The 26379-nt window shown below is 37.2% G+C and overlaps 2 protein-coding genes across 6 annotated transcripts in view; one reads left to right on the top strand and one right to left on the bottom strand.

Moving 5' to 3' along the window:
• Positions 1 to 3560, top strand: part of LOC115223163 (mitochondrial uncoupling protein 2) — a 21559-nt gene extending 17999 nt beyond the window's left edge. For 3 of the 4 annotated variants that reach the window (XM_036512247.1, XM_036512248.1, XM_029793592.2), the window contains exon 8: positions 726 to 3560. In XM_036512247.1, coding sequence (XP_036368140.1) covers positions 726 to 756 — 31 coding nt within the window. In that variant the 3' untranslated portion in view covers positions 757 to 3560. The other variant, XM_036512249.1, reaches the window with a different exon arrangement.
• Positions 3561 to 9236: 5676 nt separating this feature from the next.
• LOC115223302 (glutamine-dependent NAD(+) synthetase) overlaps positions 9237 to 26379 on the bottom strand; it is a 45495-nt gene continuing 28352 nt past the window's right edge. Inside the window, exons 15-19 of one of the 2 annotated variants that reach the window (XM_029793811.2) lie at positions 23172 to 23303; positions 20193 to 20262; positions 17829 to 17969; positions 17494 to 17679; positions 9237 to 9385 (exon numbers count right to left, since the gene is read on the bottom strand). In XM_029793811.2, the coding sequence (XP_029649671.1) occupies positions 9293 to 9385; positions 17494 to 17679; positions 17829 to 17969; positions 20193 to 20262; positions 23172 to 23303 (622 nt within the window). In that variant the 3' untranslated portion in view covers positions 9237 to 9292. The remainder of the gene's footprint in view (positions 9386 to 17493; positions 17680 to 17828; positions 17970 to 20192; positions 20263 to 23171; positions 23304 to 26379) is intronic. The other variant, XM_029793812.2, reaches the window with a different exon arrangement.

Raw genomic sequence — 26379 nt, 5'->3', positions numbered from 1 at the left:
TTATGTGAGACTCTGTTATCCGCTTTATCATTTATGGTAAGCGTTGCTTTGAGGGACATTTGGTTGCTGCTTTTTCTAACAGATCAAGCAATCCACTCATAGATTATGCAGAGACCATAATAGAGGTTCTGTTCTTTGGATTCTTGATTCTAAACATTACTCTGTTGACATGCAGAGATATACACACACATGAACCATAGTTTAGTTTGTTCAAACTAAACATTTTACTATCTGAATCCCACTTATCTGTGATCACTTGAAGCGGTTTGAGCCCCAAACTCTTGGACATTTCATCTCCTCTTCCTCCTTCTCATCCTCCTCCTCCTCCCTTCTTCCTCCTCCTCCTGTTCTTCTTACTAATGTATATGCAAACCAAATTTCATATGCCAACTGGTTTAACACAATTACCTGGTCCTTATGGAGCATTTAGCAGAGTTCACATGGTATCAATTCTCTGACCCAGAAGAACCCCCAACCCACCTATCTTGCCAAACCCGGTGCCCCATTGAAACTACATGTTTTTTTACTATTTCTAATTTATATCCATTTTCCCTGTAGATGTCTTAGCAGTACCTCACCATTTTACCTGATTCTCTACCCCCTGTTTCTGCTGGAACCAACTCTCCTCTTACTGCAACCTCTCTCCTTACTCTCCATGTTTCCTTATCTCCTGTCTGAATACATTTCTCTCATGTGAAATATGTTCTGTACCTCTCATCACACAGGATGTTTGAAAAGCACTCCAGCCAAGCATAGGCATGACTGCGACGACAACAACAACAACAACAACAATAGCAAAGTCAACTGCACTGTAATATTCGAGGCTTAACTACAACCATGTGATGATGACAACAACTGCAAGCATGACGATGAAAAAATAGTAATAATAATAATAATAATAATAATAATAATAATAATAATAATAATAATGATAATAATAATTTCTTTTATTGTCCATGAGTGTTCAAGATATTGGGGACCATACAATGGTAGAATGAGAATGACAAAGAAGAAACGTCGAGGAATTCACATTGATTAAAAGGCTGAGAACAACAATGGTAATTAATTAAAAGAAAAGAGCAATAGCTAACAATGTAACACAATAATATAACAACAAGGAACTGTGGGATATGTGGAGTAAACAGGTGAGGTCACTGATGATGAGAGCAATAATTAACAATACCTGACAATAATGATGAAAATATATCCTAAAGTAATAATTAATAATGATGAAAAGACATTATCACTGGATGATGAATTTCTGCCATTGATTTTAGTGTGTGAATGCCCTGATGTTCAGTTGATTGGACAACTTATTGAATTAGTGAACAACATAGCTGAGTATTCCACAGACATGCATGCCATTCATATAATTCTCAGACATGATCAGTGTGATGCAAATATGACAAGGTTAGGCCTTTGGATTGCTGGAACACTCAACCAGATGGACTTCTCAGTGGTTTCTGCTCACTGAAATTGCATTCACAAAGCCTGGATTGACCCAAGGCTGTAGTAAAAACATTTGGTCAAGATGCCACAATGTGGGATTAAATTCACCTCTTGGCCACACATACATATACACATTGAAATAAATGATAACAATATAGCAAAAAAAACAAAACAAATAACAAAGCAAAACAAAAACAACTGGGATTTATAGTCAGTAACTGATATGGATTGTGATGACTCTTCCAATCCATACCAGGTTGAAAAGTGGATGTAAAATGCTGATAAAATAACAACAATGTTACAAAAAATAGAAGAAAGGATCTCCATAACAAATGGGGTTTCAGATGATTTAAGGTGCCTAGAATTAAGTACTGAGGTGAATTTCATCAACTGCTCCCAAATTATAGACCTTCAGTACAAGTCAGAAATATATTTTTTATATCATTATCTACTATAGACATTTCTTATACACCATATGTTTACATTAAACATAAAATTGATATGATTATATATAATTATATATATATATATAATCATTCATATCACATTAAAAAATACAGAAAGCATATATAGTATTTTATACTTTATAAAACATACATGTGTTTCAACAGCTTAATTTTTTATTGAAAACTATATAATCTTATCAATACACCTCATCGGTATTTAGCAAAAATACAAAATATAATGTTAAATTGCTCAAAATGTATTCTGGTCTTGCAAATTATCATCAGAAGGGTGATGTAACCCAGGGTAGAAGGTGAAAGTAAACAGATGATGGAAACGTTAAGACCACACTTTATCATACAGCTATAGACACTCTTAAACATTCCTTTACATATTCAGTTGAGAGGAGTGAAGGAAAGTGACATCAACAGCCCCAACAATGGCAGCTCCAGCAACCATGTATGTTTTTAAAGCTTGAAATCCAAAATGCTTTCTGTATTTTATTAAATACTATTATGTGACTAGTATTCCACACACAGGCCTATCCCATGATTTGATGCTCCTCTAGCATAACTGCACTGGGCATTGGGGAAGAGTATGAGTCATACTAATGAACCAAACCTCTAGGTTTAAGTATTAACAGTTCAAACACTGTGCTGGTACACCAGCAAGAGTAGCTATAAAAACTAGTGATAGTCCATGACACTGATGATGGTGACGATGATATATAATGTACTGTTCTGTTATTGGTAGTCAATACAAAAAATGTCGTTTATCCACCAAGAGATGAATATCATTTAATAAACTCATGATTAAAATGTCAGCTGCAATAAGTTTCATGATCTGACAGTATAGTAATTGGATAAGCTAGTATAGTGTGCTTCTACTTATCCTTCAATTTTTCTGAGACCTGAGGAGCTATACATGCTTGTTCAATTACAGTACCATCAAAGCATGAAACTAACAGCCGTTCATATTTAAATCCTGTGTTTATGAAATGATACACACACACATGTATGTATGTAGGTGATTTTTCTGAATCAAGTCAGTTGCTAAGTGGGAAGAATTTTGAGTAAAGGGAATACCCAGTGTTTGCAAATAAGTGGTTGAGTTGGTGTGCTAGTTGAACTGTCGATGCATACACTCAAGCGTATGTATGTATGTCTGTAAATACATGTGTATATATATATATATATATGTGTGTGTGTGTGTATGTTTCTATGTATATATATGTACATGTGAGTATATGTATAAATAAAAGCTAACCACCTGTTTCATCAGGGCTCCATGCTGGAATAACGTTGGAGAGAAAATTATGTGATATTACAAAAGATACACATTTTCTTTAATTTTCATTTCACATCAGCATTAATAACTTTTAAAAAAAGAGCTTTATATAATTAAGACAAATGGAATTACTCTTGATAAATGGAAGAGGAAGTAACAAATATATAAAATTATGCTGAATATAGGAACAACAATTTCACAAAAAACTCAGCATGCATGAACATTGCGTGGAGTTGAGTTGTGAATTAATACCGAGAAGAAATAGGTTTGTATGTGGTCAAAGTTTGTAGAAGGCCGATGCTGCTGTGTCTATGGATAAAGGATGAGCTCATAGAGCTTGCACTTACAGACTTTACTGGACCTACTTCTGTTTTTGATTTAAAAAAAAATGCTCTCATTTTGTTCTACACGAAGGAAGTTCTTCTCTGTGCCCCGGGTAAGCTATCAATGGACTACAATCAGACAAGATCATCATCACATTAAAATGGCTTAATAAAATACTTTCATTAACATATCACATAATTTAGAAGATTTACACTACATTGATCTTGCCTGTGTTGGCTCTAATCTATAAACAGAATAAATTGAAACACATTAGGCTCAGAGATTTTTGATAATGCCTATCTACCACCAGTAATTCTTCTTATTTTTCTTAATATTCAATCCAGTATAAGCTGTTATTTATTTTGTGCTAAATACTGAATCAACTTACTGCTTGTGTCCAGAATTAAAGACGACATTTACTTGCATTTTCTCTCTCAAGAGTAATTCCTTTTGTTTAAAGTATATAAAACTCTCTTTTCAAGATGAAAACTAGATTCGTCTATAAATATTCCATTTTTAAAGAAATTAGTTCTCACAAAGCAAACTGATAAACTTGATTCATTTTATATTATAAATCTTAAGGAAGCTTTTATTTTATATAAATTATATACATATAATTATAAATTAAGGGCAGAGAAAATTATTCTTGCCTTTATGCAGAAATGAGATGCTAACTTGTCGAACCACATTAAATATCATCACTATCATTATTCCACACGTGTCGAAAATTGGGGGAGCAAGCTAATGGAAATTCATAAAATTCAGTAATCTCTGGATTGGCCAATTTCTGGATTAACCCAAAGGCTCGACAATTTAGCGTCTCCTTTCAGCATATAGGCAAGAATTTTTTTCTATGCCTTTAATTATAATTGTATTTCTGATTTCACCTTAATAGGTCTATCTTTTTATATGCTGGCCACTGATAAAAGTTTTTATCCTTTTATATTATAATTGAAATATATATGTATAGTATGTTCTCTGAAGGTAAGATCAATAAAAAATATTGTTTAACGAACACAATATATATTTTTATGAGCTACTAATAATTTAATGCAATGAAAACGACACAGACAGCATTTTACAAAACGTCTCATGCCCGCAAGCAATCTTTATGTGAGCAGAGCCTAAAGATTGCATGAAGGCACCAGACGTGCTATAAAATGCCGTCTGATACTATTAGCAGCTTATAAAAATATATAATGTGTCCATTAATATATATATAAGGCATGGTTATAAACTTCAATACATTTTGGCCAAAATTGGCCCTGGTCTTGTCTAATTTAATTGCACCACCTTATAGAAACTGTTAAGTCATTTTAAAGTCATGTTTCATGGTGTCATAAGCCTTTTAAGTTGGAGTGTGTGTGTATACATATATAAAAAAAATATATATGTATTCAATTAGAGGTTAAATTAGCCTCATTAAGGGACAGTAATATCCAATGAATTACTGGTTCATTGCCTAATATTTTTTGTGAATAATAATGATATTCAAAAAATAATAGGTCTAAATATAAATCTTGGTTTATAATCATTCAAAAGAATATAAAGAAAATGGAGATATGATATTAATATAATTTAGTATCTCCAAAAATCCAACATATTCTCTTACAGCTGTTTCAATTAAGCCTAAAATATTAAATAGCAATAATTAAATCATTATATTAGGCAAAATCTCATCAGAGTGGTAGAAAAGGTATACCGTTAGACAGTCTGCTGAGGTGATTTGAAAATGCAACACCTAATAACTTAACAGTATATCTTTTCTACCCCTCTGATGAGATTTTGCCTAATATAATGATTTAATTATTACTATTTAATCTTTTAGGCTTTGAAACAGCTGTAAGAGAATATATTGGATTTCTGCAGATAATAAATTACATTAATGCCATATCTCCATTTTCATAATTTTCTTATATATATAAATAAATTCTCAAAAGTGATGAAGTATGTGTGTGGGTGAGCATTTCAATTTTGTAAATCTAAAAGCAAATATTCCACAAAAATGTTGTATACTTTTAGGAGAGAGAATGAGTTAGAGAGATCCGGTGATTTAAATATTTGAAAATATATGTTATTCGTATTTATTTTTGTTTTTTTTTGTTTTCATTTTTGTTATAAAAACAAGTTTATAGCAATGGGAAAAAATTCTAAGAAAATATATTTTGATGGCATCGGTGTGTGCACCGATATATATATTTAAAATTTATATATTACGATGTTGTAGATATTTACATTTATATTTATAAAATAAAATGATATAATACAAGCATATATATATCTTATTTAAAAATTTAATATTTTTTAAAAATGAATAAATATACATATTTCAATTTTATGTTTTTTTGTTATGCTGATGTTGTTTCATACAAAATCAGGCTTGTTTAAGCAGATCTATGATAAAACTGATTCCAGACATGGCCATTCCAATTGAAAAATTAAATGCTAAATACAAGGAATAGTTATTTCCAACAGCACTATGGCTTTCATTCATTTCCTCAAGTCACAGATGTAGGTATGCTTGTGTAGTCACGAAGGTCGCTTCCCAACAATGGTTCAGTTCCAGTGTGGCACCAAACGCCATCATATATATGTATGTGTATATATATATATATATATATATATATATATATATATATATATATATATATTACATTTCACAGTATAACCACATGTGGATTGTTGGCGATTTTTTTCCTCCATCTTCCTTTTCCCTTGGACTTTCCTGTCTCCTGTTTCTGATGAAGAGCTTTGCTCAAAATGTAAAACTACCTTTCTTTCCTTCCTTGAGTGTCTGCTAATAGTTTGCATGTACCACATCCTCGTGTTGTTTTTTCTTGTGTTTTACCTAATTTTTTTTTTATTAATTATATATATAAACGTATGTATGTCAGTGGCATAGGGTGGCTGATCTAATGGATGTGCTGCCACACCCAATGTCACCAAATTTCAAGCAGGGGTATAACAAAAGTTTTCCATTAAGATGTGTGATTAAATTAATGTCTAAGGTTAATATTTATGATAAACTAGCTGACCCGGGGCTCTGAAAAATGATGGCTAATTGTAGTATTTTATATAAAAAAAGGGCACAAAAAGGTGAAAAAAAATCAAACAGTGCTTCAACTGTGTGTCCGCATGTGTGTGTGTGTTTGTGTGTGTATATGTATACATTTATATGTGTGAGTAGTACAGTCTGTAGTGAATGTGGTTTTTTATACTTTGTCAGAGCCCGCTTCCTTCCTTTCTAAATGTGTCTCTTTATATATATATATATATGTATGTGTTAATGCGTGTGTGCTTGTAATTCTATTTTCTATGTATCTTTCTAAATAAACATACACAAACACATATACACTCACTCAAATATATAAATATATTTTACACAAAATATATACAAACATTCATATTCCTCCCTTTTACGCGCACACACATATACTCACACAGAGTTGAAATGCTGTTTGATTTTTGTTTCTCCGTTGACTTTTTGCCATCCTCTTCCATCAGTGGATCACCCCTTACTTTCTCATGATGGAGAAATACACAAGAGTATTGCTACAGGACATTATTATAGTACAAGACACATGACACTCTCTTTGCCACTTCCTCTCTCTCATTGCTATCACTTTGCCTCACTCCACTCCATTATGGCTATTACTCTCACTACCTCTCCTCCACTGAATTACTATTTTCTCTCCTATCACTTCACCATTCACTCCTACTGCATGATTTTGGACAAATATATATAAACACTACACTCATTATCATATTAGAATTTCCATCTTCAATGGGTGTGCAGCACACACCCAGCACACCCAGAATATACACCTGTGATGTGGTGGCTGAGTTCCTTTTGGGCCTCACGGAGGCAACGACCAAGATCTTTGGCATTATGTTGTGCATGAGAAGACCTATCAAGCCGAGCAAAATCACAGTTGTGGCAGATACTGGTGACACACAAATTGGCACACATGCCAGTGGCAAGTAAAAGCACCTCAGTGTCACGTAAATGGCATGTAAAAGCACCCATTACACTCTTGGAGTGGTTGGCATAAGGAAGGGTATCCAGCCGTAGAAAACCATACCAAATGAGACTGGCGTATGGTGCAGCCTTCCTGCATGCTAGCTTGGTCAACCATCCAACCCATGCCAGTATGGACAATGGGTGATAAATGATGATGAGGATGATGATTATATATATATATAGGTTTCTGTCTTCATTCTTGATTTCTCTCTCTTTGGCCAGGTAACCTTGTACTTCCCCTACAGCAAGACACCTGTATCTGTCTCACTATAACCTTTCATCATCCAACACAAGATCACCTCCTTCCCTCGTGAAAGTTTGTTTTTTTTGTCTTGCAAGTATTTTGTGACCCTGTTAGTGCAGGTGCCCCTTAAAAAGTACCCAGTCCACACTGTAAAGTGGTTGGTGTTTGGAAGGGCATCCTGCAGAATAAACCTTGTCAAACCTGACCTCCCCTATGCTTGTGCCAGGTAAAAGCACTGAGTCCACTCAGCTGAGTGGTTGGTGCTAGGAAGGGTTTCCAGCTGTAAAAATTTTGCCAAAATAGTCACAGAAGGCTGGTGCAGGCTTCTGCCTGGTTGGTTCTTGTGAAACCGTCCCACCCATGCCAGCATGGAAGGCAGATGTTAAATGATGATGATATGTATATTATTCTTCTACAAGAATGTTGTCGACAGTAACTTTGAAGTTTCAGCCAGCTGAGGCATCACCAGATTGCAGTGCATTAAAGTCAGTCTGGTCTTCGTACAGTCTCTGTTGAGTTAAAATCATCTTTGGGTGTATGGGTTTGGGTGGTGTGGTAATTAGGTTTTTTATGGTTGATTGTTTTGGAAAGGTGTGTTGGAAAATTTTTGTTATTTAGTTTGAGATTATGTTATTGTTTAGAATTTATTCATGCATATAGAACTTTGTAAACAAGCTTGTAAGTGTTTCTATTTTGTTAGGCAGATACAGAGTGTGACAGTATTTTTGTGGCTGAGTTCATATAGGAAATTGTTTTTCATGCACACAAGAGAAACAAAGCCATGACATGCCTGGCTAATAACCCCAACCTTACAAATGAAAACTTGACATACCCTAAATAACAACAACAAGTAAAGACAGAACCAACAGAAGCTTAACATTGACCTACATTCCTTTGTGAAAAAAAGGTTGACATGCCTAAATTACTAAGGGCTTAAATAATGAATTTTGTACCTTTGACCTTTATATTATCGAAGCAAAAAGATTAAATCCAATGATACCAAAAGCAACAATGATACTGTCACATCTTCTGCCTATCCAACAGAAGAGAAACACTTATGGGCTTCTTTACAAAATTGTACATGCATGAATAAATTCCAGTACATAAAAGGCACTCAGTAGTGGTTGGCATTAGGAAAGGCATCCAGCACTAGAAATCATGCCAAAACAGACAACTGGAACATGGTGCAGCTCCCCAGCTTACTAGTCAAACCGTCCACCCCAAACCGTCCATGCTGGCACATGGAAAACGAAAGTTAAATGAAGATGAAGATGGTGAACATAACTTTAAATTTAATCAATAAAAATAAACTCTGGAACCAATATGTTTGACTAAAAATTCTCCGAGGTGAAGCCCCAGCATGGCCACAGTCAAATGACTGAAACAAGTATGAGGCAAACGATAAACTGCACACTAAAATAGAAAATGAAGAAAAAATTTCAGATAATGACCAACACAAGACAAATCTAGTCCAAGGAAAAATATCAAAGTTTATTTCACATCTGCGACATCTGCCAAATGGTTCATCTGTTGTCTGGATTAGAAAATATAGACGCCTTCTTCCTGTTTGGATATTCGTCTAAGACAATCGTAATTCTGTTATTCTGCTGTTGTATCTTGGAAAGAAAATAACATTTGGATAATTTTAGACAGAATCAATCGACAATAGTCAATGGTGTCTCAATAGAAAATATTGTATGCGCACACACACACACACACATACATACATACCATACAGCCCTTGGTCAACCAATGTCTTATGAATGAATTTGATAGATGGAAACTGTGCATAGTATATATATATATATCATCATCATCATCATCATCATATATATATATATATATATATAATTGATAATGGTGATGATAATTGTTGTTATATATATATATGTAAATAATGATAATATGACAACAAAAGAATGAATGAGACCTCAATATTATGTAAAATAGAGGAATTTATCTATAAATATAGTATGTGACAATTAGTTGCTTGTCATAATAAAACTCAGAGTTTCAAATAGCAGAGCTGAAGTCTGCTCCGGAGAGTCAACAGGAAGGAGTACATTTAGACAAACATTTAATAAATACTACACGTGTTTCGATACAACTTAGATCCCCATATACACAGGATTTAAGATAGGCAATGGTTTACCTGTATAATGGGACCCAGTTGTATCTTCCTCAGGTGTTGTATAATCACTGTCCCCATAAATAAATCTTTCACTTTGATGCTAACACATCCAACAATAATTACAACAGTTGGATGTGTTATTATCAGAGTCAAAAATTTACTGATGGGAACAGCAATAATATAACACCTGAGGATGATACAACCAGACCCTATGATACAGGTAAACTGTTGCTTAATTAAAATCCTGTGTATATGGGGATCTAAGCTATATCGAAACGTGTATTAAATGGTTGTCTAAACGCACTCCTTCCTGTTGTCTCTTTCTTTTATTCTTTTACTAGTTTCAGTCATTTGCCTGTGGCCATGCTAGAGCACTGCCTTTAGTCGAGCAAATCAAACCCAGGTCTTATTCTTTGTAAGCCTAGTACTTATTCTATCAGTTTCTTTTGCTGAACTGCTAAGTTACAGGGACGTAAACACACTGGCATTGGTTGTCAAGTGATTTTGGAGGAACAAACACGCATACACAAACATATACATACACATACCTATATACGATGGGCTTCTTTCAGTTTCCGTCTACCAAATCCACTCACAAGGCTTTGGTTGGCCCGAGACTATAGTAAAAGACACTTGCCCAATATGCCACGCAGTGGGACCAAACCCATAACCATGTGGTTAGTAAGCAAGCTACTTACCACACAGCCACTCCTGCACCTATGATTTATTCAATTTTCATTTTACACACACATGACAAATGCCTAAACCTAGACTTCAAATGCTTCTGGCTCTTTGGTAATTCTAAGGGTGAATGAGCTCAGTTCTGTACTCTAATATGTTCTTAACAGAATACACTTTAAATATATATATATATATATATAATATATATATATATATATATATGATTGATTGATTGATTGATTGATTCTAGTTTCAGCTTATGAGCTGTGGCCATGCTGGGGCACCGCCATTTGGTGTTGCTACTTGGTTTCACTTCATGGAGGCTTTCTAGCAACTGCTATTTGGTGCATGAGAGAGTTCGATGCAGCTGCCCTCATCTGCTCCTCCTGCCGTGAAGTTGGTTCATCTGGGACACCTGACAGGAAGAGATCCAGCTTCATTTTAAAGACATCTGTATCCACCCCATGCAGGTCTCTCAGGTTCTTCGGGAGGATATTGAAGAGCTGTGGGCCTCGGAAGCCCAGGCTATCACAGAATCTTGTCCTACATCTTGATGGCAGGTTTGGAGTCCTAGGCACCACGCAGTGGCGTCCAGTTCTGGCATTTGCGTAACTCTCGATGCCAAAGTTCAGGACACTTCCCTCCAGGATCTTCCAGATGTATATTATGGCATATCTTTCCCGCCTACGCTCCAGGGAATATAATTTTAATCTCTTGAGTCTTTCCCAGTAGCTTACATTCTGCATAGAGGCTATCTTCTTCGTGTAGCTCCGTTGGATCGCCTCAAGTTCTGTGATCAACTTGACACTGGATGGTGACCATAGCTGAGAGCAATAGTCAAAGTGGCTTAGGACAAGTGTCTTCCAGAGGACCATCATGGTTTCTTGTTCTCTTGTTCTAAAGGTTCTAAGAATCCATCCAGCCAGCCGTCTACATTTCATTGTCAGTTTAGCAACATGTACATGAAAGGTCGCGTCATCACTCATGTGAATACCCAGGTCACGCACTGATTGTGCCTCTGGGATTACAATCCCTCCGGGTCCAGTGTATTCATTGGGTATTGCATTCAGTTTTGCATGCTGATAGTATAAAGCTTGAAACTTTCCAGCATTGAACTGCATGCTATTCTTTTCAGCCCACTTGTATATTTCGTCCAGCTCACATTGCAGGTGTTTAGTGTCCTCAGGGTTCTGTATTGCCTGTGAAACTTTTGTATCATCTGCATAACTTGTGATCGTGGCTCTCTGCGTGGCTGAGGGCATGTCTGAGAGGGCCATTATGAACAGTAGTGGTCCCAGAACAGTGCCCTGCGGAACACCGCTCACTATTTGTGTGTTAATGGAGGTGGCCCCATTGGCTACTACCACCTGACTTCTATCCTTCAGAAAGTCATGAAGCCATTCTCCCAGTTTTCGAACTATGTTGAGATCACGCAGTTGTGACATATCATTCCATGATCGACTTTATCAAAGGCCTTTGCAAAGTCGAGATATATCACTTCCACATTTGAGTGGTTGAGCAGCTGTTTCAGCACCCAGTCATAGTGTTGTAGGAGCTGAGTTAAACAGCTTCTCCCTGGTCGGAAACCATGTTGGGTGTGGGGCAGCAAGTCATTCTCTTCAAGGAAGGTGATCAGCTTCCTTCTGACTATTCATTCCATGACCTTGCTGATGTGTGAGGTCAGAGAGATAGGTCTATAGTTCTTGGCTTCCGCTCTGCTACCTCCTTTATGAATGGGGCATATTTTACCTTCCTTCAGTTTTCCTGGAAGTTTGCCAGCTGCAAGGAAGCTCTGAAAGAGGAACTGCAGTGGTCTTGCTAGGACTCTCTTACATGCTTTTAGGAGGATTGCCGGGAATCCATCGGGGCCAGTAGCTGAGTCTGTTTTCATTTCATCTATAGCCTTGGTTACATCGTCTTCCTTTATATCGATGTAATCTATCGTCGCCGCCTCTGATTTTATATCTGCAGTGGTAAAAAAGTCAGTTGGATTGGTGATTTGGAGATGCCCAAGGAGTGGAGTGAAAACACTCTTGAATTGCTCATTCAGTATTTCACTTACCCTCATTGGTTTTCCTGTAAGTGTGCCATCCTTTTCGAGGAGTGGCCCTATTCTACAGTGCACTGTAGCTGTTTCTTTGGCATACCTGTAGAAAGCTCTGGGGTTAGATTTTATGTTTTCTATAGCCCAGGCTTCTTTGTCTGCTCTTTCTTTTTCATGGGAGAGTTGCAGACATTTTTCGATTTCCAACAGTTTTATTTTTAGGCGGGACTTTTCACTGCTTTCAATCTGTTTGTTTAGGCGATTTGAAAATTTTGTACGCCGTCTCATTAAAATTTTCCTCTCTCTGGGGATTTTGTTCTTGTGTACAGTGGCCTTTCTCTCTGGGACACATTTGTAGCATATGGCTTGCATTACAGACATGAATTGTTTCATGTCGATGTCTGGCGAGGAGAGACATTTAGGCCAGTTTTGTTTGAGGATCTCTTTCTCAATTTGTTTCCAGTTTGCCTTATGGTAGTTCAAGCTGGAAAGATTTTGAGGGTTTCTTGTAGGCTGCATGTCCGTGCTCTCTTTTGGCCCGTACATGGTCAGCTCTATCATGTTGTGATCCGAGAGTAGTGTCGGTGTCACTTTCACATTATGGATGAGATCCATGTCATTTGTGAAGCAGAGATCCAGTGTGTTACCTGCCCTGGTTGGTTGGAGTATTACCTGCTCCATGTACAGGGTGTTGATGAGGTTCAGGAGGGACCTCGCCTGTCCTCGTTCACATCTTGTCATTCCTGGGAGAGAAAGGCCCTCGGGCCATCTGACATTGGGCAGATTGAAGTCTCCCATAAGAAGCACACCTATGTGTTGTTCTAATGTGGTTAGAATTTCTTCTATTTTTATAAGGCAGTCTTCAAACTTGCCCACATGGCTTGGGGCATCTGGAGGGCGATATGTAGCACACACAACTACATCAAGTTGCCTAATATGTACAATTAGTGTGTCACACACCGAGTTTGAGTATGACAAGAGGACCTGGGGTGTGAGGTCCTCACGGATGTACATAGCAACACCTCTATGACTCCTTTCTTTCCTGTCGGTCCGTAGTACAGCATACTGTGGTATGTGTAACTCCGCATCTGCTATGTCCGTTTTCAGGTGCGTTTCCGTAAGTGCTATGCATAAGGCTTGATTGCATGCAACAAAGTCTCTCAGGAACGGGATCTTTGTCCTGTTACTGAGTGTTTGCAGTCCTCTGATGTTCAGTAGGAGCATCGAGGTGAGGTGTACGTTGTTGCCGGCGGTGTCCATCCTGTGTCTGTTTGCTGTGGTGGTCTGGTATATAGTGGGTAGTCCCACCTGCGGGCTTGGGTTTGATGAAGCCAGGTCAGCTGCTGTACAATCTTTTGTGCTATGCACAAAAAAGATTGTTGCTCAGCAGCTGCTCTTTCGACAACATCATGTTGGCGGTTTGTGGCGCGCACAACATCTGTGTACCTCCGCTTTGGGGCAGGTGGTGCGTGGTCCATCCCTTTTCTTTGTGTTGATGGTTTGTCCATCTGCCTCGTGTCTCTGTGGCAGGGTCCCCGATGTGCAAAGCGGCAGCCTGCACCTTCCTTTCCATGCCAGCAGGAACCTCTCAGGTAGAACATACACACCCGTGTGCGCTGTTTGGTTCCATCCTTTGCGGTTCCACTTCTATTCCTGGTTGTTTCACCCTTTGATCCTGCTTGAGCTTTTTCTTTTCCTTTAGCTCTTCCAGTCCTTCTTTTAGTTCTTCTTCCTCCCTCTACCTCTTCACCGGGTTCTCTGTCTCCATGGCCCTTGCTGCCGGTTGGAGAACTTGCACCTGGGTTTACTTCCCGGGCAGGTTTCTCATTCAAAACCTCCTCCCGGGCGTCCACCAGGTGGGGGTGACTTCTTTCATCGTCTCCATTCTTGCCATCTTTGCCCCGCTCGTTCTCAAAGATGGCATCAAGTGTGCCAATGTGCGACCGTACAAGCGCATATGAGCGCACGAATTCCCGTCTCTTTCGCTCCATCTGAGCCGCTGTCCTCTTGTAGCCTCTGCTCTTCAGCGCAGCCGCAATCACCTCGCTAGGGCTATCTCCGCCGGCGCACTCCCATGCTTGTACGAATAAATCCAGCTCGTCAGGTCTCCATGCTCTGGACATGCTGGATAATCCGTCTATCCGTTTATCTATCTAATTATGTTCGAGAGAAGACAGGAAGATATTAAGGCTAATTAGAAGATAGAGTACTTGAAAAAGAAATATTAACAATATTAAAGTTTGTGGGTAAAAACGTTATTTAATCTTAAGGCTAATTAGGGGATAGAGTATCTGAAAATGTATTAGCAATATTGATATTATATTAGAGTGTGGGTAAAAACGTTGTTTAATCTTAAGGCTAATTAGGAGATAGAGTATCTGAAAATATATTAGCAATATTAATATTATATTAGAGTGTGGGTAAAAACGTTATTTAATCTTAAGGCTAATTTGGAGATAGAGTATCTGAAAATATATTAGCAATATTAATATTATATTAGAGTGTGGGTAATATTAAACGTTATTTAATTTAATCCTAAGGCTAATTAGACGTTATTAATATTAAACGTTATTTAATTTAATCTTAAGGCTAATTAGAAGATAGAGTATCTGAAAATATATTAGCAATATTAATATTATATTAGAGTGTGGGTAAAAACGTTATTTAATCTTAAGGCTAATTAGGAGATAGAGTATCTGAAAATATATTAGCAATATTAATATTATATTAGAGTGTGGGTAATATTAAACGTTATTTAATTTAATCTTAAGGCTAATTAGAAGATAGAGTATCTGAAAAATTATTAACAATATTAAACAATATTAAACGTTATTTAAGTTAATCTTAAGGCTAATTAACAATAATTATTAACAATATTAAACAATATTAAACGTTATTTAATTTAATCTTAAGGCTAATTAGACGTTATCAATATTAAACGTTATTTAATTTAATCTTAAGGCTAATTAGACGTTATCAATATTAAACGTTATTTAATTTAATCTTAAGGCTAATTAGAAGATAGAGTATCTGAAAAATTATTATATCGAGAACAGATATTGAAAATGTAAACAAACAAAATGGCGATCGCAACTTTAACTAAGATGTGGGCCTAAGTGAAGGATAAAATAGAATAATAAACAAAATATGAAATAGATGAAAGTGATGCTTAATCCAACAATGTGGTCTGGATTTTTTTTTTTTTTGGTTTACGGGATTTTTTTTTCAGGAGAGATGCTTCTTTTTTCTTTCTTGCAGGAGATAACTTGATTCAGTTATTTTTGCACCATGTGCGTTTCGGCGAAAATGAAAATTACTGTGTATATGTATATATTTATATATATATTTTTTAAAATATTTTTAACCAAAGTGTTGTAGTGATCTCTATGACTTAGAGTTTTACGTTTTGCAACTACAGTGGGTTATTTCGCCGATCTATGCAAACTTTTTCACAGAGAAGAGGCAATACGTCTCTCTCTGTTGAAAACGGAAACCGGATATATATATACATATACATATACATATATATATAAATATATATATATAAATATATATATATAAATATATATATATAACATATACATATACATATATATATATATATATATATAGACGGCGAGCTGGCAGAACCGTTAGCACGCCGGGCGAAATGCGTAGCCGTATTTCGTCTGCCGTTATGTTCTGAGTTCAAATTCCGCCGAGTTCAACTTTGCCTTTCATCCTTTCGGGGTCGATAAATTAAGTACTAGTTGCGCACTGGGGTCGATGTAATCAACTTAATCCCTTTGTCTGTCCTTGTTTGTCCTCTCTGTGTTTAGCCCCTTGTGGGTAGTAAAGAAATATATATATATATATATATATATAATTTATAAACAAGGGCAAAAGAAAAAATATTTCTAATTGTCAATCACCACATTACAATATACATTCACTTTAAAAACATTCTGTTAGCATGCTTTCCTTGATTTCAGCACGCCGTGTATTTATAGTGAATCATCATCATCATCATCGTTTAACGTTCGCTTTCCATGCTAGCATGGGTTGGAGTATATTGAAATGTGGTGATTGACGATTTAAAGTCTATTCTCAGGATATTGGCATAGAAATATTTTTTATTTTGCCCTTGTTTATAAGTTGTTTATAGTTTTCATCTTAATATGCTGTCACTTTTGATGAAATTTTTTTCTGAAAAAAATGTTATCCTATATTAGTATATATATATATATATATATATATATATATATATATATATATATATATATGTATGTATATATATATATATACATATATATATATATTAGTAGTATATATATATTATATATATATATATATATATATATATATATGTATGTATATATATATATAATATATATATATATTAGTAGTATATATATATATATATATATATATGTGTATATGTATGTATATATATATATATATATATTATATATATATATACATGTATATATATATACATATATATTATATATATATACATGTACATGTACACACAAGAGCACATATATATATCTACATAGATGCATATATGCATGCATGTATGTATATATGTAGTGTTTACATGTGTATGTATATGCGTATGGTTGTTTGTTTTCTTCTTCACCACCTCCACCACTTAACAACCTGTATTGTTTTGTTTACGTCCCCATAACTTAGCTGTTCACCAAAAGAGGACCTACAGATTAAATACTAAAAAAATAAGTACTAAAGTGGGTCAAATTGTGAGACGAAACTCTTCAAGGATGTTGCTCCAGCATGGCAACAGTCCAGCGACTGAAACAAGTAAAAGACTATAAAACAATAATTACAACAGAAGTAAATACAAAGGAAATAAAAAGAAAATAACATACCGTTTTGACGGCATCATCAATTTTTTGGAACTGCCAGTTCCACTTGACATTGTAGAGGAAAGGACGGAGGTCAAAGCGATTGTCATCGGGAGAGTAGCTCTCAGCATGGTAGGATGGCGTCAACACCGTCATTTTGTGACGATTTATTGAATACGAACGGAAAAAGTGTTTCACCTTTTCGGACACCTGGAAATGAGTTTTGGGGGGAAAAAAATGTTTTAATCGGCCAAAACACACAAATATGCTAAGTGATAGGGATGTAAACACACCAACACTGGTTGTCAGTCGGTGGTAGGCGACGAACACAGACAACATTGGTGTAAAAGACTACTTACTACTTCTGGGAAGCGTTCGCCAAATTCCTCGCCAGACCATATCGACATCAGCTTCACAAACATATTGTAAGGTCCACATTTCTGCTTTTTGCGAAGATTCCCATATATTGACAGCTCCTGGTATGTCATTCCCATGTCCTCCTGCACGAAATACAAACAGAATCTCATCTTCATTGCTGCTGTTGCTGCATATGTTGTTGCTGTTGCAATTATTATTATTACTCTACTCTGCTTTTCATTCTTTCGGGGTTGATAAAATAAGTACCAGTGGAGTACTGGGGTTAATCAACTAGTCACCTCCCACCCCCAAAAATTTCAGGCCTTGTGACTACAGCAGAAATTATTACTATTATTATTATTATTGAGTGAGAGAGCAGTTCATGCCATCAAAGTGACACTGGGGTAAAATATACGAAGCCCAATATACCCATCATGACTACCCGTCTGATAAGGGTACACCAGGCACATGCATCACAACCATATGTGCGCGACATGGTGATCTCATATCAAGATAAATTATTATTATTATTATCATTATTATTATTATTATTATTATTCTGTTGTGTCTGGGAAGAGTCATTATCTTTTTGTGCCTTATAATTTAACACAATCACCGGTAAAATTTCCACTTATTTCTTATTTTTATTTTCCTAAAATTTTCGTGGCGTTTTGCAACCTTTTCAATAGTCAAGACTATTGAAAAAGTTGCAAGACGCAACGATAATTTTAGGAAAAAATAAGAGAGAAATAAGTGGAAATTTTACTGGTGATTGTGTTAAATTATAAGGCACAGAAAGAAAATGACTCTTCCCAGACACAACAGAATATGCTTCAAAACATGAACTCACATAAAGAATCTTGCAAACCAAATCCAAAAAGGAAATTATTATTATTATTATTATTATTATCATTATTATTATTATTATCATTATTATTATTATTATTATTATTATTATTATTATCATTATTATTATTATTATTATCATTATTATTATTATTATTATTATTATTATTATTATTATCATTATTATTATTATTATCATTATTATTATTAAGGATGCATGGCCGAAAGGTTCGGGTGCTGGACTCACAATTGCGAGATCATGGTTTCAGTTCCTAGCCCCAGTGGTGTACTGTATTCTTGAACAAAACACTCCTTTTCATTTTGTTCTGCAATCCCTTTGACACCTGACACGTGGTACACAGTGCTCCTGATCAGACTACATCAATGTCAATATAATCAACAAGATCCCTTCTCCCCAAATTTCAGGTCTTGTGCCTATTTCCCTACCTGTCTGCCAGTATATCTGGTCTGTTTTTCTCTGTCTGCATCTCTATCCATCCATCTGTTGTTCAGATGGGGTGGTCATGGCCGATACATCTCTCTTTGTAAGTCTGTTCAATCGTGGCCGACCTGGGGTGATGCAACATAACCCACAACATCAGCCACAGCAGAAACAGTATCAACAACAACAACAATAACTACTACAACAACAATATTACTTAGAATAGTAAGCAAGGCAAAGTCTTACTGAGATGCAGAGGGTTTGTAGACCAGCCCCTTTGCATGCTGGGCATCACAGGGACTGGTAAACTGAAGGTTCTCAACTTGGCTATGAAGTGACACAAAGGTGGATCAGGGGGTGTGAGCCCTAGATGGGGTAGAGCTCCCAGAAGACAAATTTGAACTTGCTCAACCCTGACAGGATCCCCCGGGTCAGTGCACCTGTTTCTTGAAAGACCCAAGACTCAATGATTTTCGGTGAAAATCATTGACAATGTGTCTAGGTGCATTAAGGCAGCAAGCTGACCGAACCGTTAGCATGCTGATCGAAATGCTTAGCAAAATTTTGTCCATCTTTAGGCTCTGGGTTCAAATTCTGCCAAGGTTGATAAAATAAATACCAGTTGAACACTGGGGTTGATGTAATTGACTCATCCCCTCCCCTCAAATTAATGGTCTTGTGCCAAAATTTGAAATCAATATTATTTATTAAAGGCCAAGTGCTGGCAGAATTGTTAGTATGCTGGTCAAAATGCTTAGCGGCATTTTGTCTGTCTTTACAACCTGGGTTCAAATCCCACTGAGATAAAATTTGCCTTTCGTTCTTTAGGGGTCGATAAATTAAGTACCAACTGAACACGGTGGGGGTCAGTGTAATCAACTTACCTCTGCCCCTGAAATTTCAGGCCTTGTGCTAAAATTTGAAAATAATGTGTCTAGATACTTTTACATGAAGGTGAAAAAAAAAAATAATGAAATTAATCACAGAAAAATAATTAAGAACCAGAATGAAAATAAAACTAAAACAATTATTGGATGTAAGAGCAAAGAAAAGTGAAACAGGATGCTTGTCACTTCACCTCATCAGTTTGTGCCACTTTACCATCCTCCAGTGGTTCTAATTCAGCCGTAGCAGGAGCATCAGCAATTCTGAAAGACAGACAAACATGTCACTAGTGTATTATTCATGTAGCATTTTCATGTAGTGATTCAGGGAATAATTCATATAATGCCTTCAATGAGTGTCTGTCTGTTGTTGTTTGTGTAGTGATTTCATGTAGCAATCTTTATAGAGTATTCATGTAGTGATCTAAACAGTTCCAGTGGAGACCACGTGGCTTAGTGGTTAGGGTATTCAGCTCATGATAGTAAAGCTGTGAGTTCAATTTCTGGTAGTGCCTTGTGGCCTTGAGCAAGACACTTTATTTCACATTGCTCCAGTTCACTCAGCTGGCAAAAATGAGTTATACTTGTAATTCAAAGGACGGGCCTTGTCACATTCTGTCTCACACTGAATCACCTTTGGAACTAAGTAATGGGTACGCGTGTCTGTGGAGTACTCAGCCTCTTGCACATTAATTTCACGAACTGGCTGTTCCGTTGATCGGATCAAATGAAACCGTTGTTGTTGCAACTTATAAACTCTCTCTTTTACTTGTTTCAGTCATTTGACTGCGGCCATGCTGGAGCACCGCATTTAGTCGGGCAAATCAACCCTGGGACTTATTCTTTGTAAGCCCAGTACTTATTCTATCGGTCTCTTTTTGCCGAACCACTAAGTGACGGGGACGTAAACACACCAACATCAGTTGTCAAGCGATGGTGGGGGGACAAACACAGACACACAAACATATACACACACATACATATATATATATATACATATATACGACAGGCTTCTTTCAGTTTCCGTCTACCAAATCCACTCACAAGACATTGGTCGGCCCGAGGCTATAGCAGAAGACACTTGCCCAAGATGCCACGCAGTGGGACTGAACCCGGAACCGTGTGGTTGGTAAGCAAGCTACTTACCACACAGCCACTCCTGCGCCAGTATTTTTTTTTACATATAGTGTCATTGTGCAGTGCATTTATAAACTGTCTTCCAGTAGCATTCATGTAGTATTTAGATGTAGTGTTGATACAGTGTATTCATGTAGTATCACCTAGTCATGTATGCATAAGTGTCTTCATGTAATGACGCATGTAACGTCCTCATATAGCATTTTCAAGTAACCTTTTCATGCAATATTCTATTGCAGCAAAACCAGCAAGCGGGTAGAACCGTTACTGCGCTGGGCAAAATGCTCAGAGACTTTTCCTCCATGTTTACATTGTCAGTTCAAATTCCACCAAGGTTGACTTTGCCTTTCAGCCTTTTGGGGTCAATAAAATAAGGACCAGTTGAGTACTAGGGTCGATGTAATGAACTTAAAATCCTTCTGAAATTGCTGGCTTTGAGCCACAATCTGAAACCAATATTCAAATGCAGCAATTCATGCAGTGCTTCCATTCAGTTTTGTCATTTGTTGATAGTAAAATAACTTGGCTGCGATGGATATCAATAGCATCATGCAATGTCAGTTAAGTGTGTAGGCAGTGCAATATGATGGTGTTTGGATGTGGTGGCAGTGTGGTGCATTTGTAGTGTAGCATGTTTGCAGTGTGGTGCATTTGTAGTGTGGCGTGCTTGCAGTGTACAGTTTAATGCTAGAAGTATCAAGCGGTCATTTATGACTGTTTTTGCTTTTTACTACAACTACTGAATGTGTAATCATGAGCATCATTATATATATGTGTGTGTGTGTCTGTGTGTATTTTTTCGTATGTAAATATACGCTAAGAGACTGTATTTTCAAATTCTTTATTCACTACATTAGATTATATTTAAAATAAATTGTGTTAAATAAAGATTTTCAATGTTGGTCAAAAATGACCGCTATGGTCCTTGTAGGGAAGTAAGAAATGTCGGTACCTCTAGTGTTGGCAGTGTGGAGTGTTTGTAGTGTAGAGTGATGACAATGAAGTGCATTTGCAGGGCAATGCATTGGCATTGTAGTGTGATGGGAATGCACTGCAGTAGCAGTGTAGTGTGATGACAATATAGTGTGCTCATGGTGCAGTGTATTGGCAGTGTAGTGTGCTGGTAATGAGGTGTGCTAGCAGTGTAGTGAGTTGGCAATATAGCATGCTTGCAAAGTGGTGCATAAGCAGTGTAGCTTGTTGGAAGTGTAATGCGTTGTTAGTGTACAGTGTGTTAGCAGTGTAGTTTGATGGAAGTGGGGTGGGTACAGTGCAATATGAGTGTAGTGTAGTGTAGTGTGATTGCGGTGTGGTGTATTAGAAGTGTTGTGAGATGGGTACAGCATGCTGGCAGTGTTTCGTAAAGGTAATGAGAGTGAGTTGACAGCGAACAGTGACACAGAGAGTTATATTATGGACATAGGCGCAGGAGTGGCTGTGTGGTAAGTAGCTTGCTAACCAACCACATGGTTCCGGGTTCAATCCCACTGCGTGGCATCTTGGACAAGTGTCTTCTGCTATAGCCCCGGGCCGACCAATGCCTTGTGAGTGGATTTGGTAGACGGAAACTGAAAGAAGCCCGTCGTATATATGTATATATATATATATATATATATATATATATAATGTGTGTGTGTGTGTGTGTGTGTGGGTTTGTGTGTCTGTGTTTGTCCCCCTAGCATTGCTTGACAACCGATGCCGGTATGTTTACGTCCCCGTCACTTAGCGGTTTGGCAAAAGAGACCAATAGAATAAGTACTGGGCTTACAAAGAATAAGTCCCGGGGTCGATTTGATTGACTAAAGGCGGTGCTCCAGCATGGCCGCAGTCAAATGCCTGAAACACGTAAAAGAGTAAAGAGTAAGAGTAGTTTGTTGGAAGCGTAGAACACTACGAAAGTACACTGGTAGCTAAGTGTAATGTTTTGGAAGTGTGATGTGTTGCTTATCAGAATGTGTTGTGTTGTTGGTATTGTTTGTGTTTGATGGAATACATGTTGAACAGTGTATCAATATGGAAAGAATCGTCTGACTTACTTCTTGAGAGTGTGCAGTTGGATATGAGACATATAGTATTCTACAAATTTCCTGAGATCTGTCTTATTGATTCCACCGATGGGGTTAATGTCCGCACTGGAGCAATCATATTTGGTCATGTAGCCACGGAGACTGGAAGAAATGGGAAGAATGCATCATTAAGGAAACTAGCAAACGAGGAGAATTGTTAGCATGCCAAACAAAATGCTGAGCAGTATTTCGTTTGTCCTTAAGTTCCAAGTGCAAATTCTTCAAATTCCACTGAGGCTAACTGAGCCTTTCATCTCTCTGGAGGCTGATTAAATAGGTACCAGTGAAGTACTGGGGTTGATGCAATTGACTAGCCCCTCCCCTCAGTCTTTATGCTCAGAGTAGAAAGGATCGTTATTATTCTTGTTGTTGTTGTTGCTATTATTATTATTATTACTATTATAATTATTATCATCATCATCATCATTATTATTATTATTATCATCATTATTATTATTATCATTATTATGATTATTATGATTATTATTATTATTATTATCATTATTATTACTATTATCATTATTATTATTATCATTATCATTATTATTATCATTATCATTATTATTATTATTATCATTATTATTATCATAATTATTATTATCATTATTATTATTATTATTATCATTGCATACTTAAGCTAGTAAAATGCCTCATTCTTGATTCCGAATTCCTTTTGCCAAGTCTGTCCGTAAACGAAGTGATCTCAAGATAAGAAATCTTTGAAATTTAATTCATCCGTATCTCTATTTTATTATTATTATTATTAATTATTATTATCTGATCCCCCTAGTCGCCACTCTGTTTACTATTTCAGCCTCGCCTCGCCTCGTTTTGCATATTCTGTATAATTCACTAGTTATCGTTATTGATATTTTAAGATCTATCTCCCTTATAGAAATTGGCTGCCGATTCTTCGCGGGGTTTTTCTTTTCTCTTCCCTTCTCTCCCCCTCTTGTTACAATTGTCGTCTGTCTGGACTCCTCTCTCCTACCACCCGCCATGGCTATGCATACTTAAGCTAGTAAAATGCCTCATTCTGATTCCGAATCCTTTTGCCAAGTCTGTCCGTAAACGAAGTGATCTCAAGATAAGAAATCTTTGAACTTTAATCATCCGTATCTCTATTTATTATTATTATTTATTAATTATTATTATTCTGATCCCCCTAGTCGCCACTCTGTTTACTATTTCAGCCTCGCCTCGCCTCGTTTTGCATATTCTGTATAATTCACTAGTTATCGTTATTGATATTTTAAGATCTATCTCCCTTATAGAAATTGGCTGCCGATTCTTCGCGGGGTTTTTTTTTCTCTTCCCTTCTCTCCCCCTCTTGTTACATTGTCGTCTGTCTGGACTCCTCTCTTCCTACCACCCGCCATGGCTATGCATACTTAAGCTAGTAAAATGCCTCATTCTTGATTCCGAATTCCTTTTGCCAAGTCTGTCCGTAAACGAAGTGATCTCAAGATAAGAATCTTTGAACTTTAATTCATCCGTATCTCTATTTATTATTATATTTATTAATTATTATTATTCTGATCCCCCTAGTCGCCACTCTGTTTACTATTTCAGCCTCGCCTCGCCTCGTTTTGCATATTCTGTATAATTCACTAGTTATCGTTATTGATATTTTAAGATCTATCTCCTTATAGAAATTGGCTGCCGATTCTTCGCGGGGTTTTTTTCTTTTCTCTTCCCTTCTCTCCTTCTCTCCCCCTCTTGTTACATTGTCGTCTGTCTGGACTCCTCTCTTCCTACCACCCGCCATGGCTATGCATACTTAAGCTAGTAAAATGCCTCATTCTTGATTCCGAATTCCTTTTGCCAAGTCTGTCCGTAAACGAAGTGATCTCAAGATAAGAAATCTTTGAACTTTAATTCATCCGTATCTCTATTTATATTATTATTTATTAATTATTATTATTCTGATCCCCCTAGTCGCCACTCTGTTTACTATTTCAGCCTCGCCTCGCCTCGTTTTGCATATTCTGTATAATTCACTAGTTATCGTTATTGATATTTTAAGATCTATCTCCCTTATAGAAATTGGCTGCCGATTCTTCGCGGCGCGCCCGCCCTACCCACCCCCACCACCAATACCGGATATCTCTATTTTGCTCCAACTATACCGGATGTCGTTTTCTCTCCCACCACCATTATAGGTGTCTACTCTTTGAACCCCCCTCTTCAATACGCTATTTCACCATGCATTACCCCTCTCTCGATATCCTACGTTCTACTTGCCTAGAACCTGTCCTCTGGACCACCCCTCCCACTGGTGCTCACCCCTCCCACTGGTGCTCCCCTATATTTCTGCATCCCCCCACCACCATTATAGGTGTCTACTCTTTGAACCCCCCTCTTCAATACGCTATTTCACCATGCATTACCCCTCTCTCGATATCCTACGTTCTACTTGCCTAGAACCTGTCCTCTGAACCACCCCTCCCACTGGTGCCCACCCCTCCCACTGGTGCCCACCCCTCCCACTGGTGCTCCCCTATATTTCTGCACCCCCACCACCATTATAGGTGTCTACTCTTTGAACCCCCCTCTTCAATACGCTGCTCCCCTATATTTCTGCACCCCCCACCACCATTATAGGTGTCTACTCTTTGAACCCCCCTCTTCAATACGCTATTTCACCATGCATTACCCCTCTCTCGATATCCTACGTTCTACTTGACTAGTACCTGTCCTCTGAACCACCCCTCCCACTGTTGCTCCCCTATATTTCTACACCCCCCCCATAAAAAGCACCATCCGAACGTGGCCGATGCCAGACCCCTCTGGCACCTGTGCAGGTGGCACGTAAAAAACACCCACTACACTCGCGGAGTGGTTGGCGTTAGGAAGGGCATCCAGCTGTAGAAACACTGCCAGACTAGACTGGAGCCTGGGGCAGTCCCGAGCTCCCCAGACCCCGGTCGAAACCGTCCAACCCGTGCTAGCGCGGAAAACGGACGTTAAACGATGATGATGATGATGATGATGATTATCATTATCATTATTATTATAATCATTATTATTATTATTATTATTATTATTATTAAGGCTGTGAGCTGCCAGAATCATTAGCAGACCGGGTGAAATGCTTGGCATTATTTCGGTTGTTTTCACGTTGTGAGTTCAAATTCCACCAAGGTCGACTTTGCCTTTCACCTTTTTGGGGTCGATG

This window comes from Octopus sinensis, linkage group LG22 (assembly GCF_006345805.1).
Source record: "Octopus sinensis linkage group LG22, ASM634580v1, whole genome shotgun sequence".
Lineage (NCBI taxonomy): Eukaryota > Metazoa > Mollusca > Cephalopoda > Octopoda > Octopodidae > Octopus > Octopus sinensis.
This window is presented reverse-complemented; position numbering and strand designations above follow the sequence as displayed.